The sequence below is a fragment of the Carlito syrichta genome, unplaced genomic scaffold, assembly GCF_000164805.1.
Source record: "Carlito syrichta isolate Samal-C Ts95f unplaced genomic scaffold, Tarsius_syrichta-2.0.1 Scaffold305869, whole genome shotgun sequence".
NCBI lineage: Eukaryota > Metazoa > Chordata > Mammalia > Primates > Tarsiidae > Carlito > Carlito syrichta.
Window position 1 is genome coordinate 790,610 of NW_007249965.1, and position 18,791 is coordinate 809,400.

At 37.2% G+C, this 18,791-nt stretch overlaps 1 protein-coding gene across 5 annotated transcripts in view; it reads left to right on the plus strand.

Annotated features, from left to right (window-relative positions):
* SNX7 (sorting nexin 7) overlaps positions 1 to 18,791 on the plus strand; it is a 78,309-nt gene that overhangs the window by 57,066 nt on the left and 2,452 nt on the right. For 4 of the 5 annotated variants that reach the window (XM_008062855.2, XM_008062857.2, XM_021714907.1 and 1 more), the window contains one exon: positions 2,136 to 2,288. The exons of the other annotated variant lie outside the window; for it this stretch is intronic. In XM_008062855.2, coding sequence (XP_008061046.1) covers positions 2,136 to 2,288 — 153 coding nt within the window. The remainder of the gene's footprint in view (positions 1 to 2,135; positions 2,289 to 18,791) is intronic. 5 annotated transcript variants of the gene reach the window in all.

The window sequence follows — 18,791 nt, forward strand, 5'->3', positions numbered from 1 at the left end:
TGAGATTGCCATCATTTGTTAATGCAGAAATAACTCTTCCAATAATGCACCAGGAGCAGACCTCATAAACTGTTCGGCCATTAGGGGCTCAGTCATTGTATTGGAGAGACTCTAAATTTTTGTGCTGCCTGTATGACTTTACTTTTGTTCTTGTAAATAGAAACAGTAACAGGGTAAGGGTAAGAGATGCTTACTGCCACTAGTTCTAGATTATAATGTCAGGGATAAACCACAAAGGATCCATGATTAAATAGTCAACATGGGGATGGTTCTTTCTTAGAGAGATAAGTGAAATTCCCCCAAAATTGCTTTTGAGCAGAGATAAATCACAATGATTGAAAAAGTTGACTGGATATTCTCTTCTCTCATTCTGGCAACTACTCCTGAAGCAACAGACTGCAGGGAAGCTGATATCTCAATCTATAATTTTATAATTGATACTTCTACAAAACTGTTGGTAGTCACAGCAATTAACATCTCTAGAATCATCATGCCTAAGTATGTTGGTTATCTGTTAAGTGTATAGTTAAGTTGCCGAGGAGATTTGCTTCCAACACGTTTTGATCTGGCATGTAGTTCAAATATTTTACCAAAAGAATTTACTTCTATAGTATAGGAAAGTTGGAATGTATACCCTAGTAAATCTGAGAGAGATCACTCAAAGGCCACTACAAGTTCAATGCTTTCTTAAGTTCTCCTATTTTAAAATGTTGTGTGAGTATCCCTCCTGCATGATATATTCATATTCATGTTAACTTAAAAATAATTTTCTCTGATCTCTGTAAAATATCTATGAAAGATTATGCCATGTTTATTCATGACTCTGGTGATCCATAGGCTTTCACTGAGTGTTGATATTCATATAGGAATCTCAATTTGGGAAGCACACACTAAAGCATTTCATAGTGGTCACATTGTGAAACTGTTAGAATTGGGAGGATTCCTTGATGTTAAGTAAAGATTTGCCTCTATGAAAGAAGTGTTTCAAAAACGAATGAGAGGGAAAAAAATGTTTCACACAGGGGCACCGTGCCTAGTTTGATACTTGGCAGCAAGTGAGTGCTCAAGAAATAGTTGTTGGATGAACTAATATATTTTCTACAAATGGATTTCTAATACATAAAAACTAAAGGGCTGGTAGTCTTTGCTTTTATACTTCTTACATTGCTAGACAGGATTTTTTAGGTACTAGGAAGTATATTCTAAGGTACCTTCAGAGTCAGGGGAAAATGTCTATTTGCGTATTTTGCTTAGGGTTTTATTATTCCATAACTTGCAAGACACTACTACTTCTTGAATTAGAGAGGAATCATATTTATCTTGCTTGTTGGTTGTCTCTTTCCAGCAGAGTATAAGGTCTGGTAAAAGCATGGATTTTTGTCTGTTTTCTTCATTCCTGAATCTTCAGGTCCTAGAAGAATGCCTGATACAGACAAGGCACTTAATAAATATGGGCTGAATGCATGAATAATTATGCATAGATAAATACATAGTATAAATATGCCAGATACAAATGAATAAATTAGTGAGTTGCATGCCTAGAGGCTGGCAGGTAAGGTGGGGACAAATTAAGTGTTGCATAAGCCTGTCTGATAGCACATGGATGGGAGTCAGGCATCTGGAGGTATAAACATGCCTTTGTTACAAGCTCTCTGAGTGAAATTTGGCAAGTGAATCCCCTTTACATAGTCTGTGTGGATGTTATAACATCTCAGTTAATTGAGGTTTTTGCTAAAAGGGATTAGAAAATGAGGACCAGAACTGGGAAGCTGAAGTGAATGAAACCGTACCTTAAGCATAAGTGTTATCAGTAGAAATGATGGTGGTGAAAGTGCTAGTACAAAATACTTTAGAGTTGATTTCCTGTTCAACTTCTGGTATCTTATAAGTAGTAGAACTGAAGCCAGAATTCGAGAGACTTAGCCTAGGTCAAGTTCTCATCGGTGGCCAATCATAGGACACTCCCAACAGCTAAGTCCAGTGTTCTTTTTACTTTAGTAAACACAGTAAATATTGCTGACTTTTTGAAAAAAGAGTTATTCTTAGGCTGTTTTGATATAATGTTCAAGTTTGATGAAATCACCTAATGGCAAGAATACATAGATCATTTTGTCTTTCTTTGTGATCTAATTCAGCTTACGGAAGAGATTGGGAAGCTGGAAGATAAAGTGGAATGTGCCAATAATGCACTGAAGGCCGACTGGGAAAGATGGATTCAGAGTATGCAAAATGATCTCAAGTCAGCATTCATGGACATGGCTGAGGAGAACATCTACTATTATGAACAGGTAATGAGTGGAACTTGACACTCCTTCTGTAGAAAGTCATGGTCTTTTACTTTCTATCTGTCCTGTGTTCCAAGAGTCTATTGTGAAGAACCTACTGTTGCATCTGGAAGCCTCCTTGGTGGCTCGGTGCCCATGGAATTGCTGCCACCATTTTGTCCTGTTAGCTTTCCCCTCAGTGTGTTGTTCTGGGAGGATTTGAATTCTTCAGAAGCCACTGGTGATGCTTCCTGATGATTCTTCTATCCCCTCCTTTTTTCTCTCTCTTTTCTATGTGATAAAGGGTTTGCAAAGGAAGAGAAGGAGCTGAGGTTTGAATGAGCAGAAAATCAATTCGGGGTCTGTGCCCTGTGTCCCTGCTCTCCTCACCTTCTGTATTTAAAAATCTTCAACAAAGGAGTATGCTTAGTCTATTACCAAAAGAGTAACAATAATTTTTCTTAAGTTCAGGAAAGAGACTTGTCATCATTTTGCTTTTCAAGTGATTGATTTTAATTTTTTTTTTTAAAGTAATTGTTCCTCAAAGGAGCTACTTTTTTCTTTTTTTGAGTTGGAGTCTCACTCTGTTGCCCAGACTGGAGTGCCATGACACACTCCCAGCTACCGCAGCGTCAATCTGCTGTGCTCCGGTGATCCTTCTGCCTCAGCCTTCCAAGTAGCTAGAACTACAGGCGTGCGCTACCATGCCAAATAATTTTTTGATTTATTGTAGGTCTCTTCAAGTTGCCCAGGTGGGTCTTAAACCCACAGGCTCAGGCAGTCCTCTCGCCTCAGCCTCCCAAAGTGCTGGAATTACAGGCTGAGCCACCGAGCCTGGCCAAAGAAGCTATTTTTAAACTGAATTTTATAATACTGTCACTTTTCTCTACCCAGTCTATCCTAAATATACTTTTCCTAGAAATTATATTTTAAACATATGTCTTTAACCTTATCTCTGGCTGAATTAATAAATTTATGAAATCGATACAAGAAATCAAACTTCACCTGTATGTAAACCACTTATGTACCCAATCCTCACTTGTACCCCACGTCTTTAAAATAAAAAAAATATTAAATACACATAAAGAAAAATCATAAAAAGGTGTAAGTCCCAGGACAGAGAGACATTGTGGGGTGTCTAACCTAATTCAGAAGAACTGAAGAAGGCTCCTTGGAGAATGTGTTTGTTGAACCGTGAGTGATGACTACAGGTCATCAGATATAGATGAATCAGAGGTTGAGGCAGAGAAGACACATGTACCAAAGCCTGGAAGGGACAGAGAACATGCTCATATTCCTTCTAGAGGCAGGACTGGAGGCAGGGTGAGTTGAAGGATTACGCTGAAGAACGCCTTGTGCATTTAGTCTTTGGTCTTTCACCCTTCGAGTCATGGTAACCACTGAGGAGTTTTCAGCAGGGAAGTAACAGAATCGAACTTGCCTTTTGGAACAGTCACTCTGGCTGTATGTGGGTCAGAGTGGAGCAACCCTGGGCATGATGAGACTGGCTAGGGGGCGGTTGCAGCAACCAAGGCAGATGTGCGAGTGGACCTAGGGCTTTCATGCTGGTGGGCCAGGGATTAGTAAGCAGATTTGTGATGTATGTGTTGGGGAAAATCACATCTGTCTTCTTAATTTCTTATTCTTTATTAGCAATCTTAAGTAAATTCAAGTATCTAAGAGGAATTTTGCATAAATCTCAGATTTTGAAAGATTTAAAATATTTCTATTTAGTAAAGCACATTTATCAACATTACAGCTTTATTCCCACTTCTCTACCACTCCTTTATAGTAGAACCTGTCTACACTTACATTACAGGATTATTATGAAAATTAACTGAGATAATTTATAAGAAAATATCTTGGAAATTAGAACATGCAATATACTATACATGATTATGATTATAAGACATGGGTAAATTAGTAAATTAGGGTATGAAAATCACATGACAAGCCAGACTCGGTGGCTCAGCCTGTAATCCCACGCCTTTGGGAGGCTGAGGTGAGTGGATTGCCTGAGCCCACGGGTTCGAGACCCACCTGGGCAGCGAGACCTCATCTCTACAATAAATCAAAAATTCAGCCGGGCGTGGTAGCGCATACCTGTAATTCCAGCTTACTTGGAAGGTTGAGGCGGAAGGATCGCGGAGCCCAGCAGGTCGAGGCTGCGGTGGCCGGGAGCGGCCACTGCACTCCAGTCTGGGCGACAGAGTAAGACTCCAACTCAAAAAAAAAAAAAGAAAGAAAATCACATGACAAACACACCTATATATTTTCCATTAAAGGATAAAGTCTGCCAACTTTTTCTAAATTTGGACTTTTTTTTAAAGAATGCGTTCTTAACAATTTCATAGCACTTCAACTAAAATGACTAAAATTTTCAGATTTTTAACCATACTTCTAACATAAATATGTAGGATTTTTAGTTTTATAGATTAAATTCCATTTATACAAAACACTATTTTCTTAGAAAGTTAAATTAGTATCACTGTGCCATATTGCAAATTTCGTTCTTCACAGCAGTTTCTATAAGTGTGTTATGTTTTATCTCTTTCCCCCAAAAGTATTATATTTCTAAATATTACAAAAATGTGTCAAGTATACTGCATCTTGGGTATATAAATTTGAGAGGATTATGGTTTATCTTCAGTGTAATTTCAGAAGGTCCCCACAGCTCTAGTTATTATTATTTTTTCCTGACAAAAACTTAACAGATGTGGCACATTGCCAAAAAAAAAAAAAAAATCAGAAACATGTAGCCCTTATTAACTTCAGGTATTCCTAGCAGAAAGACTCTGGCCAAAACATTAACAATCTTCTGTTACCTGTTGACTTCAGAATCTCTCAGATGCACAGAGAAGTGTGATGTTCCAGGGACCTTCCGTGTCCTGTTTAATTTAATCACATTCTAATGGAAAGACATAACTTTTCTTCAGTATTCCCAAAGAGGCTTGTTTCTAGTTTCATAGTTGAAACAGGGTATTTACATTTGGCTTTGGATTTACTTGTATGAAGTGATTACTTGTATGAAGTGAAATGGTTACAGCTTGTTTATAAATTAAAACATAAATATCAAAGTTTCAGAGGAAAATCGGATTGTAAATATATTATGCTGTACCAGACTCTAATTATTATCATATTGAAATGTTGTGCTTAGATGTATGAGTTTATTGGGAGTTGATTCTCAGTACAAAACAGGATCCAGATGTGGAGGCTCTCACCTGTCATCCCAGCACTTTTGGAGGCAGAGGTGAGAGAATTGCCTCAGCCCAGGGTTTTGAGACCAGCCTGGGCAACTTGGTGCTACCTCATCTCTACAATAAAATCAGAAAAATTAGCCAACTCTGTTGGCACATGTCTGTAGTTCCAGCTATTTGAAAGGCTGAGGCAGAAGGAGTGCCTGAGTCCAGCAGGACAGGGCTGTGGTAGCCATGAGCATGCCACTACCCTCCAGCCTGGATGACAGAGTGAGACACCAACTCTAAATAAACAAGTAAATACACACATACATAGATAAAACAGGTGTCTCCAACTAAACTTTAAATAGATAAAATGATGTTATTCCCATTTTGTTCTATATGACCAATAATTAAGGATAAATGTGTTGAGACTTTAAAAAACAAAACCAAGTCCAGTTGAGCAGGGTGGATAATTTCAAAGTACATTGATATCTAAATAACCAAAGAAAATGACTTCCTGTTAATGTAAAAGGATTCTAAAACAATAAGGACATGCTGGATAAAGTTCACAGCTGTTTCCTAATTGTTCCCTTGTGGGTACAAAAGACAATCTGCTTTGTTCCTGTTGATACTGATGATGCTGATGGTGAGGGGTGTTGAGCGGGAGTGATCCTTGGCAGATACCAGGAAGTGGAAGAGTTTATTCCTTCAAAATCTAATTTTATTGTCATTGAATTCACTCAGCTATTCCATGTCCTCTGACAATTAGACTTTGAAAGCTTATTGAGACTTTTTAGCAGAACAGCGCAGCTATTTAGGAATGACTTTAGCATAACTCTGGGCTTGGCAAGAACTATAGAAGAGAACAATTAGCTTTTAGAGGGATGGGCACAGAAATAGGGAGCCATCCACCCAGCCCAATGAAGTCACCTTTGTTATTAAGGGCATGACAGGCAGCCCTGACCTTCCCCTCTTACTTGAAGGTCTTTGTGTTCGTTGTGGTGTTCTGGGTTTTCTTTGTCTCTAACATGTGTAGAACAGCTTGACAGTAAAAAAGGGTCGGGGCTTCACGGAGTATTCAAAGAGTTCTGGTGAGGGGTGGAGTCAGGACAGGGAACCTTGACCTGGTCATGAGTTCTTAACATGTGCTGCTGAGTTAGCATTTCTGAGCCCCTGCTGTGACCAGGTCCTGACCTGCACATCACATGTGGCGTCTCATGAAACCTTTGTGACTCTTGGAGGTGGCTCTCTCCTCCTGCTCTCAATCTAGCTGGCCAACATTTCCAGGAATGTTAGTTTTTGCCAGATTAAGCAGTCTGTAGTTAAGTGAATACAATAAAGATATATAGTTTATTCCTTTGCATAATTTATTTTAGAATATAGTTTATTATCTTACATAGTTTATCTTACAGTTATTAGTGGATATATGGAAGTCTTTGTTTTATAGCCTTATTTTATTACTTATAAAATTAGTAAGGCTCACTGAAAACACAATACAAGCAATAAAAGCTAAGTACTCTAATGTACAAAGGAGAAATAAAGAATGCCCATAACTCTTTTTCCTAGGGAATGGTACATTTGAATATAATTATACAAAAGTAATTTGATATTTTAATATTAAAATATTAATTTTAAATTTTCTGCATGGTTCTTTCTGAGTGTCAATACAAAAGCTCATATCTACTTATTTATTTTGTGTCATGACCATTAAATTGAATGTGTAGAGTTCCATGTTTTTCATTTGTTTTACATACTTTTCCACATAGTATCATAATCTTCATATAATACATCATACTGACATGTCTTCATTAGCTCTGATAATTAGTTGAATATTTGTGTTTTTCTTTTTCACTATCATAAATAATACTATTAAAATAATTATAAACATAAGTTTTTTAAAAACTTGCTTGGTAAGAATTTTAAGAAATAACCAGGTCTATGGTTGCTGCATTTTAAATGCTGTCAGTCTTATTTAAGAATGTCCTTTGCCTCCGGTGAAGTTGTTCTTTTAGGTACTGTTATCATCAAAGGCTTGTGCTAAGCACTAGGAGATCCGAATTCAAACTTAAATATTGCAGTTAGGAGGTTAAAGTTTATTAGGGAATAATTAATTATTTATTCACTTGATTAATGCAGCTCTACAAGTTAATTTTTTGAATAGAAGAGTATTTAAATTTGCTTTATAATTGAATTGTACTGAACAGATTTAATATAAGATTATGTCCTTAGTAGATAACACAAAACAAACAGATAAACAGATACATATAGAGAGAACATATGTGTATATATACATATACATATATGCATATTTATATATCTATATAGAGAGAGTGAGAGAGAGAGGGAGGGAGGTGGAAGGAGGAAGGGAGAGGGAGAGAGAGACAGAGAGACAGACATTTAGGAAGCAGAAAAACCAATTACAGCAAAGGACATTTTTCTGGAAGATAAATAAGAAAAGAAAAAATCACTACAAGAGTATACCATCTAGCCAATTGAACAATACTGCCAATGCTTTCCTAAATTTCCAAGTCCAGTTATTTATGGGTGAAAATTACAGAAATTTTGAAAAAGTAGATCTCACAGCAGTCTTCCACAGACTAAATCACAGATGAGCACTAAGTGTCTAGAAGTTTCTTCAAGTGTATTTTTATTTATTTAGAGTTTTATTCCTTGTAATGTTGGGGAAAGGATGAGATAAATTCTAGTGAAGCGGTTGATTTAAGCTTAGTGCTATACTACATGCTTGGGAGCATTTTGTAGATTTTGTGCATATTTACTAGAAAACTCCCTGGTCCAATCCAGAACAATTCCCAAATATTCTGACTTTAACTATATTGAAAATGATTGTGAATTTTGGTAAGTGGCATTTAGATTTTTTTCAGAAATCTTATTATTTTAAAAACTGAAAAAAAAAAATTGGCTTTGTGCTCGTCTCTGTGAGTTGAAAGCAGCAACACGGGGGCAGCCTCCCTAGAAATGGTTCTAACAAGGAAGAGCCATAGTTTCGGCAGGCCTATCGCCTGGGGAGAAGATTGTTTTCAAAATCTATAGCTGAAAGCCAAGGAAGAAAACCCCGGTTGTTCTTAGTCATATTCCCTCCAGTTTAGTCAAGGGCTTTAAACATTACAGCAAATTTAGTTATGCTTTCCAAGTCATAGACTCTAAGAATTTGACTTAAGAGGAGCGGGCTGTTCCAAAAAGTAAAAATAGTAAAGCACCTAAAGAATCAGGTACAATTGCACCTGTGGTCCCTGGCCTGTGGAACACAAGGATGACAGAGAGGACACAAAGATAAAGACCAAAAAAAACAGCAAGTGTTAGAGAGGGCACGTTCCAGGGAGAAGTGAGTTTTTTGGGGGGAAAGAAAGTGAAGAACCTTCAGGCAGTACCAGAGTCAAATGAGGATCTTCTTTGGAAGCGAGAGAATTAGGAATTGATAACTATAATGAAATCAATCAAATGAATCTCTAGTTGAAACTGAGAAAACAGAATTGTCTCATTTCTATTTCACTACTGTTTTCTCTATCAAGGGAATTGAAAGGATCAAACAAACACAAAAGATATCTAAAATTCAGTATATTTGAAGAGGTTATACAACTAAATGCCAGAAGAAGAGAAGCCTGGGTATATTCTTTTTTCAAAGAGGAGTGCAAGAGCCATTCATTTACAAACTTGAAGTCAGTGCTGAGAAAGCCCCAGTTCAAGCCCTTCTAAACTTACTCATAGAGAAAAGATGAACAGACTTCACCTACTCAGGAGAAATGCAGGCTATGTTCCTTTCCCAGGTGAATACTAGAATTATCTCCAGAGGAGGCTTTTGGTATCACTAGAGCAATGACACCTGTTTCAAAGCAGTCACCATCCTCTGTGGTTTCTTATACAGTCACCTAGTACTGCCCAACTCTTCATGAACAGTCTGTCTTGGAGAGAGAGGGCTGGACGTGATAGAAGATTTACCCAGAGTTGGTTAGCATTGTTGTGAGCATGAGAAATGGGAGGTAGTGCTTGAGTTTTCTTTTACAGGACAAAGGCATAATAGATGGTCACTGGGTCATTAACTTCCTTTTTATATTGACCATCTCCTAGCCTGGATTTGAGTAAAGAGGCGCCTTCCTTAAAGTTAGACTCCCTTTCCTTATCATAAAAAACAAAGAAATTGACTTGAGCTGAAATAGCAGAGCTATCCAGCACAGGGATTTTCGAATCTACATGAAGGTGCATTTCTCTTTACAATCATGCCTCATAACAGTTACAAAGCCTGACCTGAACCCTAGGATCCAGGAAGACAGATTTCCAGATGGTGCTAAAAACAGCCCTTCAGAGAAGAACAGTCTGTGTCTTTGGAACTATGTGAAGAATGTTTCAGAACTGTATTAGACACCCTAAGATTAAGTAGATTCCCATTATATATCAGCCATATTTCCTGCAAAGCAAACACACCAGCTTGAGAGGTTACGAGACCTAGATATTTACTGTCTAACCATTTTCATACCTGTTAAAATTTTCAATCCATTACATCCTTGTGACCACATTATCTTCTGTCTTAACCACTGGGAGGCTCCTGCTGGGAGCCTGAAAGGACTAGGAAATCCAGGCTACATCATGTGACTTTTCTATAACCATCCAGTTCATTAGGGATGATCATCATCTTCATCCAAAGGAAAATGTCAGCTTTTCATTTTCTTGAAGCCATTAAATTGCAAACCACTGAACATCTAGGAGTTTTCTCCTTGTGTTTCTAATAAACAGACCAACATTATGGATTATTTAATGAATAGTCTTGTGTTCTCTTTTACCATATATACCAGAGAAATCATGTTTTGGCAAGCAGTCAATTCTCATTTTAAATAGAATCTAAAGATACGTAGCAAAAATAATCAGAACAAGATAAGCAGAGAGGAAAAAAATCTTATATGATCTTAGGATTTTGAGCTTTTGTATTACTGTCTGATGTGAGGATTCACTGTAGATATGTCAGATCATCAAGAGAAGCTCTTTCAGACTGCTCGCTGGAGGCTGTCATGATTATCTGTTATTGGTTGATTGTGGGCCTAAGGGCCATCCTTGGAGATGAGCTACCATAGATGTCAGGAAACTGTCTCTCAGTTTGGCAGACTGTTACCAGTAATTGTAGATAAGTGAAGAAGTAAGATGTATATGCAGAACTCAGGGAAATCTACACTTAAGACATTTTATAAATACCTTTTTAAAAAATGGCATTACTATAAATGTCAGAGAAAGCCCATGGGCATAGTTCTTTGGGTCTCCCATGACTGCATATTTGGGAGTAGTTGGTCCCCCAGTCACTCACCTTCACTGACTTGACTGTGGCTGCTGAGCCTAGCAGCTCAATCATCCCATCTAGGTGGTGTGGTGCCACTGCACTGGAGAAGCTTGGCAGTGAGTCTTAGCATATTCAACCTTCTAAGAAATTCTACAGGAAAGAATCTGTTCACCTTTGTTTATCCTCTTATGTCCTAAATATATTTGCTTACAGAAGCCATTTATGGAATAAATGTCTGAAATGTTCTCTAGAAAACACCGAGGGAAACACAGAGAGAGATGTGCAATTTCTAATGCTCATCAGGGTCCTTATTGTGATACCACATAAAGAAGTTTAGGAAAGCGTGAGGCCACAGCAGAGTAAATTTCAATTCAACGTGTCTTAAAAGACGTCTCTGTGATTGTCAACTACCTCTCGAACTTACAGCTTAATAATTTGATACAGCTTTTTGCTGATGTATAGATGAGCATTCCCTACCATAGCTAATAGAGGCAAACGTCCTCTGTGTTGTTGAACTCTGTTGCAAGAGGTATATCTAATGGTTTCTTTTTGCAGAAATCTTTATATTCCAACCAAAGTTATTTTACATTAGACAACCTTTGACATGTAGAATGATAGTATACATTTTAGAGACCAGTTTATTTAATTCACTAGGTATTTGTCTTGGTTGCTTCTTTGAAATTTACTTTTTTCAAAATTTAAGTTTGATGAGAGTCACATTGTGGTTCTGTTATGTTAGAAGACATTTCTGACTAAAAAGAAAGGTTAATGGTTTAACTACTATTAAGTAGTTAAGCAGATTTATTTACTAAAGCAATTCTCAGAGTATTGTATATGCTTGTATGACTTGTGAAGCTGAAGACATAATTTTCTTGACTAGATTCCTGTTTCTATTTGCAGGATTAGTGTTCCACAGAACACTGTTTGGGAAACTTTGGGTAACTATATTAGTCTCTAAAGTAATGCTCAAAGTGTAGACTGATGTCCATTCTGTAAGTTGTTATTAGATTGAATCCAGAGATGGAAATTAATCAATTAGAATCTTCTAAAGCAATAGCACACTGTCAGGATATCTACGTAGGTGGTTAGGAGACTTGATTTGTTGAATGCTGTAGAATAATTTAGATTTTCCAGCTTTCGTGGTGGTTTTCATGTGGCATGAACTATAGACTAGTCTCAATCAGTAGAGCCACTTAGTGGCCACTCATTAGATCATTTGAGAAGAATTGCTCTGAAGTTTCTTCTGGTTTTTAGAGTCTGTTCCTCTCTTACTTTTAATACAGGTAGTATCCTTTCTCAGGTAAAAGTTTATAATCTATTTAATAATAAAGCATATATAAAGCATATAAGACACAGTCAGCAATGAAATTGAGTTTAAATGCAGCAGGGTTTGATTTTTATTTACTTTTATGAAAATTTCAAAATTGAGTACTTGTCATTTTTAGCATTATAAAGTATTACCTATGTACCTATTTTGTTGTTTGACTAAGAGATGTTTTCTGTTCTGAAGTAAATATTCAAAAGCAATAGCTACCTCTGATGTTTCCACACAACTATGGACTCTGTTATTACGTCTCATGTAAGTCATAAAGATTTGTGTTGTTCTGCAAGTTTCTGTTGTCTTCAAAACTCTGATGACAAATATTCTCACCAGCCCCTATATTCTTTTTTATTTATTTATTTTTTTCTATTTTTGAGAGGAGAAAGCAGGATTTATTGAGAGGACAGAAAAGCTCTCACAGCAGGCGGGAACCCAAGAGGGTTGCCCCATATTCTGTAAAATAATTATTCCTCAACTATCTTTGAAAATAAAGTTGAAGATAGACTGTCTCTTGGCACCATCTCTGCCTCTTCCCATCCTTTGGATAGAAAAGTTTTTCTGAAGTTAATTAGGGATTTGAATAGAAGGAGATTGCATATTATAATGAAATAATTTCTTTTAAAAAAATCTAGTTTTAGCCGGGCTCGGTGGCTCAGCCTGTAATCCCGCGCTTTGGGAGGCTAAGGTGAGTGGATTGCCTGAGCCCGCAGGTTCGAGACCTGCCTGGGCAACTTGGCGAGACCTCATCTCTACAGTAAATCAAAAAAAAAAAAAAACAAACAATTAGCTGGATGTGGTAGCGCGCGCCTGTAGTTCCAGCTACTTGGAAGGCTGAGGTGGAAGTATTGCTGGAACCCAGCAGGTCGAGGCTGCAGTGGCCGAGAGCGGCCACTGCACTCCAGTCTGGGCAACAGAGTGAGACTCCAACTCAAAAAAAAGAAAAAAAATCTAGTTTTGTACTTAAGGGCTGTCTAATTTTTGTGCTTTGTAAATGAGAGACTATATACCATGGGCCAATATATAGTCCCTACATAGAAAAGGAAGAAATGATTTAAAACACATATATGCTCACATGCATAGGCACACACGTGCACACTGTGTGATGGAACATCTTGAATAAAGAAGATGGGTCTTCTTGTGAGAAATGGGACATTGGATATTGCCATTTCTGCCACAGGCTAGTTGTCAACCCTTCCTCGTCTCCTTTCTCTGCAGGCTGCTGATCTGTCAGATGAGGTACTGGCACTCCTCACTCTCCTCCACCTCTGCATTCCATTCACACACACACCCCTCACAAGAAGTCTTCACAAGAATAAAGTTAGGACACATGAAATGCTTTAAAATAATGCACTTAAACATCAGAGCTGTGCCTTGATCATTATCCACCTATCCAAAGGTAAATGCACTCTTCTGTAGAGTTTGTGGTACTTTCAGTGTATAGTTAAACAAAAAGAAGCAAGCTTGATGTTAGAAATGTCATATTAAACTCTATGTCATTAGCTTGTTGTAAGTAAACAAGAGTGATATGGTAAAAAGAAAGCGTGAGTTGTAAGAACATGAATTTGAATTTTGGCTTTTGTATTCATTCCTTCAAATATATTAGACCTTTTGCAGACCCAGTTTCCCCATGTGTAAAGGTGAGAGAAATGGAATAAATTATATCTAAGCTCCATCTATCTTTAGATCTTGACTTAGACAGCTACAGAATAATTAAAAAATGGACCACAAGATGGCGTTTGTTGCTAATAGGTCCTTTTCCATGAACTGAGTTGCAGTTATTTAAGTATTTGCAGTATTTGCAAGTGCAAGTTTATCACTGCGTTCTTGAGAGATATGTAAAAGTAAATTTTAGAAAAATAATATGCAAAGCCTGTTATTTTAAAGTTATTGGTATTTCTAAAAGTGTAATTTGGCAGGTGATTCTCAGAAACCGAATTTAGACTTTTCTAAAAATGAAATTGAATGAATAATTTTGAGCTATTGCAAAATAATAGAAGTTGCTTCCCTCTGGCAGCATCAACCCTGATTTCTTTCTAGATTGAATCATTTCAGAATTTCAAAATATGTAGCTCCTGAAAGTTTTCATTAGTGTTTTGAATCTTAGGTTTAGGTAATAAAAAAGCAGTTACTAAAATGTTGCACACCCCGTACCCTTATTTTAGGTCTAACCTATAATTTTTATAGATGCTAAATAATCACATGATGATATGTGTCTAGTGTAAAAATGATTGCAAATTTGGGCTTCAGTATTTTCTCAAAGATGTAAATGATGTCATCTGTGCCTAAGATCACTTAAGAGCATTAGAGTACTTAGTGGACACTCAATAATATTTCACATTGTTAATTTATTATGAAAGGTGTAATTCTCATGATATTCTTTAAAAGGTACTTCTAGATTAAAGGAGAAAAGTGGAAGTGCAGCAATTTTTGGCTTAATATGGGAATTTCTGGTTTCAAAAGAAATATATGATAAGGTTTGACTTTTACACATTCTATAATAATAGGTATCATTGTTATTAGGCACATTTCTGGCTATTTTACTTTATTATCAGAGAAGTACATAGACCATGTTTTCTTAATTCTGACTTATATAATAATTTGGATGAAACTAAATTTTCTGTTAGCTGTTTCCATGAACAAGTTGGTGTCACTGCCTATGGAAAGGTCAGCTGTTATGTTGGCATTATCACACAGTGGCTTATAGTATGGGACTTTGAACAGGCATGACTTCTGACTAGTGGAAAAATCCTGAGAACTTTCCTTTATTTCAGTGAGCTTCAGTATCCTCATCTATAAAATGCTGAAAATAATAGTATCTACTTCATAGATTCATTTGGGTATTAGACTATAAATGTACATACATATATGTATGTATGTATGGAATAGAATACATGAAGATGAAAGAATAGTCTTAGAAGCAAAGTTCAATATTCCAAGTGAGTTACCAAAATAAAGTGTTTGGAAGCGTTTATGCTCATACATAGATAACCTTAACCAACATTTGCCTTAAATCACTAATTTTACTTAAGCCTGAAGTTGTCAGTATGAAAAACAGGTTTTAAAGCTGCTTAATGAATGAATAAAAACACGTAACCCAGCGTCCAGCACAGAGTAAATATTTAGTAAATATTGACTACTTGTAGTAAAATCAGTTGTGGTGGCGATGGAGGACATTTCTCATAATATCTATGATTCTTATGTTTGGAGGTTGTTTATAATGACAATTATAAATACCAAATGCCAGGTATGAAAGGTAAATTTTTTGCTTGCTGTATTCTGCATAGGGTCAATCTAAGCAGAGCATGACATGTTTACGAATTATATGTGATCTGATTTGCCAACTTCATCTTGGACACAGTTAGCCTCGGAAACCTTCCATTTTAGTTCTGGGATGAATTTTAATGGACATGCATGGTCCAGGACTCTAATTTTATACATAAGTTGACAGGCCCAGAAAAGTAAAGAGATTTGCCTGAAGTCACATGGGGAACAGAATCTCCCTACCCCACAAACTTGAAGCAATATTGATTCTTAAATATGGAAGTTTCCACCAGAAGCTACAGAGAATCCACTGAAACATTGAGATTGTTGTCACCATTGACTCTACAGGACATGTGGGCATATCTGCTGTGGGATTGCTACCCACTTACAAGACCTGAGGAGACCTTCACCCCTCCCAGTGCAGAAAATCATCACCACTGTTGCTGAAATAGCAAAAGATTTATTTTCAAAACTAAAAGTTAGTTTCCTAAGTATTCCATCTCTGTGTACTGTATGTAAGAAGGTTTTGAGCCAGATGGCTTTGTTTACCTGTTGGCTCTGTGTCTCTGGCCCAGGCTCACCTTCCCAACTGTGATGGCTCTCTTTCTCAGAGTTTAGTCTTCAAAAAGAAGCAGGAGCCACTGGAGAAAGCAGGCACTGGGTTCCCAGTTGAGGGGGATTTGTGAGGCACTTGCTCTCTGACCACCCACATCCTGACAGGCTGCACATATAGCATCTCTTGGCTTGCTTCTCCTACATGTCACAATGGCTTCATAAGGAGTGCTGGAAAAAACTTAGCGTTGTACTGTGACAATCCGTTTCCTGTGACATGAAGTTGCCTGATTTCGTCAGAGAGATGCTGTATGAAATAGAATAATATGTATGGGGAATGAAGGCACCTAATTCAAACACCAGTGGGACCCCTCTTGTTAATTCTCTGTGACAGAACGGGAACCCAAGGCTGGGATGTGCTGATCAGGACCGTTAAAGGCAAGGCTAGCCATAATGCTTGCATTGTATGTAGTTACTCTGATCTCGAAAGAAACTAACTTTCTTCACTAGTTGCAATCATTTAATAGTTAAAGTCATTGCTTGAGAGTGATGCAAAGACAAGTAACAAATATAAACACCTTTTAAAAAATATAATTTACAATTATAAGTAAGTTTCACACTGGGTTTTGAGTTTTTTTGTTTTTTATTAATGATTCTTTATAAAGAGATTTAAGGAATGTTAGATATTCATCTTTTTTGTTGTTTTTAAAAGATTTATGTGCATTAACTAGACATATGTGCAAGAGTCCAGTTAACTCAGGTGAATTTAAACATTGGTGGGGAGAGACAATTAGCATACAAGGTATATTTAGTAAAAACTGTGCTGTCATTACAGATGTGATAGTGTCAGGAGCTATATAACGTATGGTCAGATCCTCAGCTTTGCAGGTCCAGAATCCTTATTGGTCAGAAGCCTGAAGGGGGATCAAGTTTTACAGCAAAACTTAAGTTTAGAGAGCAGTGGAAACCAGGTTGGGCTAGGCATAGTAGCTCATGTCTGTCACCCCAGCACTGTGGGAAGCTGAGGCAGAAAGATCGCTTGAGCCCAAGAGTTTGAGACTAGCCTGGGAAACATAGTGAGACCCTGTCTCTACCAAAAAAAAAAAAATTAGTAGGGCATGGTGATGTGAGCCTGTAGTTCCAGCTACTCAGGAGGCTGAGGAAGGAGCATTGTCTGAGCCCAAAATGTCAAGGCTGCAGTAAGCTGTGATTGTACCACTGCATTCCAGCCAGTGACAAAGTGAGACTTTGATACAAAGAAAGAGGGAGAGAGAGAGACTGAGACTGACTAAGAAGGTATGTCAGTTGGTTTGTGTTCATATAGAAAAATGCAGTTTTTATGATGACCAGCATATAAGCATCAGTTGGTTAATACATTCCTTCTCTGTCATCATCTTCATCTCCTGAACATTTACCAAATGCCTGGCATGGATTAACTCAGTCATCTTCGAAGTACATATGGACACCAATAAATACAAGGGGTGATCCCAAAAAACTCAGAATTTATGTCTTAAAAATTTTATATTTACTCTTATATGTTTAAACTTCAGTCACCTTCAAAGTATTCTCCATTTGATGCAATACACCTGTTAAGAGACCTTTTCCACTGCTCAGAAGTTTTTGAACTTTCCATTTTGATGACTTTTGGTGCTTCTGCAGTTTTTTGTTTCAGCTTTTCACATCAGCAAAACATTTTCCTTTAAGGACTTTTCTCATCCAGGGAAACAAAAAAAAGTCACTAGGGCAAGATCGGGGTCATGCCATTTTTGGTCAAAAACTACTGAACACTCAGAGCAGGTTGGGCAGGTGCACCCATAAGAGCAGGTTGGGCAGGTGCATCATGAAATGGACAAACGCGTTGAGTCTCTAGAAAAATTCACTGAGGCCTAACACAACTCTCACAACAACGCTGGCTGATGCATGGGTGCATATGAGTTCCTAGAATACTTACCCAGTAGGGGAAGCCTGTACTACAAGGGGCCCACCCTCCAAAAGATAATTTCTTTTTTTTTTTAGTCCTCTCTCATACACAAAGAATTTGCAATACACCCAACTTTTGTGTGTATTCTTTCCTAAAATATGATTGACCTAATGTCATACATTTTTTTCCACCTTTCCTTCTACAATAGCCCTTCTTCCATTCTGTAAAAGGAAGGCATCTTGTTCCAATGGCCCTGTAACTTATCACACAGACTCTGGTGGTAGTTCAGGAGATCAGTTTTTCTCTATGTGTTGGTGAATAAATACTGGCTATACCACTTATGAGACTGCAATATCACAGTTATACTTAAGCCATTTGAGCCATGGCTTTCTCATCTGTAAAAAAGGAATCAAACAGTTTTTGTGAGGTTAAAGAAGGTGATATGTAAAGAAGTTATAGTAATACTTCACCCAGTATTGATATAAACACATGGCAGTATTACTGTGTTTTAAAATAGATGAATATTTTGTGCCTCTAGTATGGAGGATGGTAAGGGGATTGTTAAATAGCTAATTTATCTCTCTTATGTTTTACTGTGACTTTTAGCTCTTACCTTAGAAATGAAAATGTTGATTCGCCGCACTAATCAGCATGGATGACTATTGAGTATCTTACTTAGACCTTTATTAAATCAGCAGAGTTGAAGCAGAATCTGACAGTGATGGAAGTGTGTTCACTTGAGAACTATTGCCATCTTTGGTGCAATTTGGATCACGTATTTGACAGGAATTCTGAATAGGGCAAAATTTCATTTTGAATTTTACCTTGAGAATGTTCAGAAGTGTATTTAAATGATAGTTTTACCGAGTTATCAAAAAGCTGTGCTATTTTCTGAAAGCAGTAATTGCTTGGGGCTGCCCTACAGTGTTAGCAGATACTAGATAGGGTGTGGAGTTCTGTATTGTAAGCACTTAGATAGACTTTGAAAAGTTTTATTTTGGTATTTTTA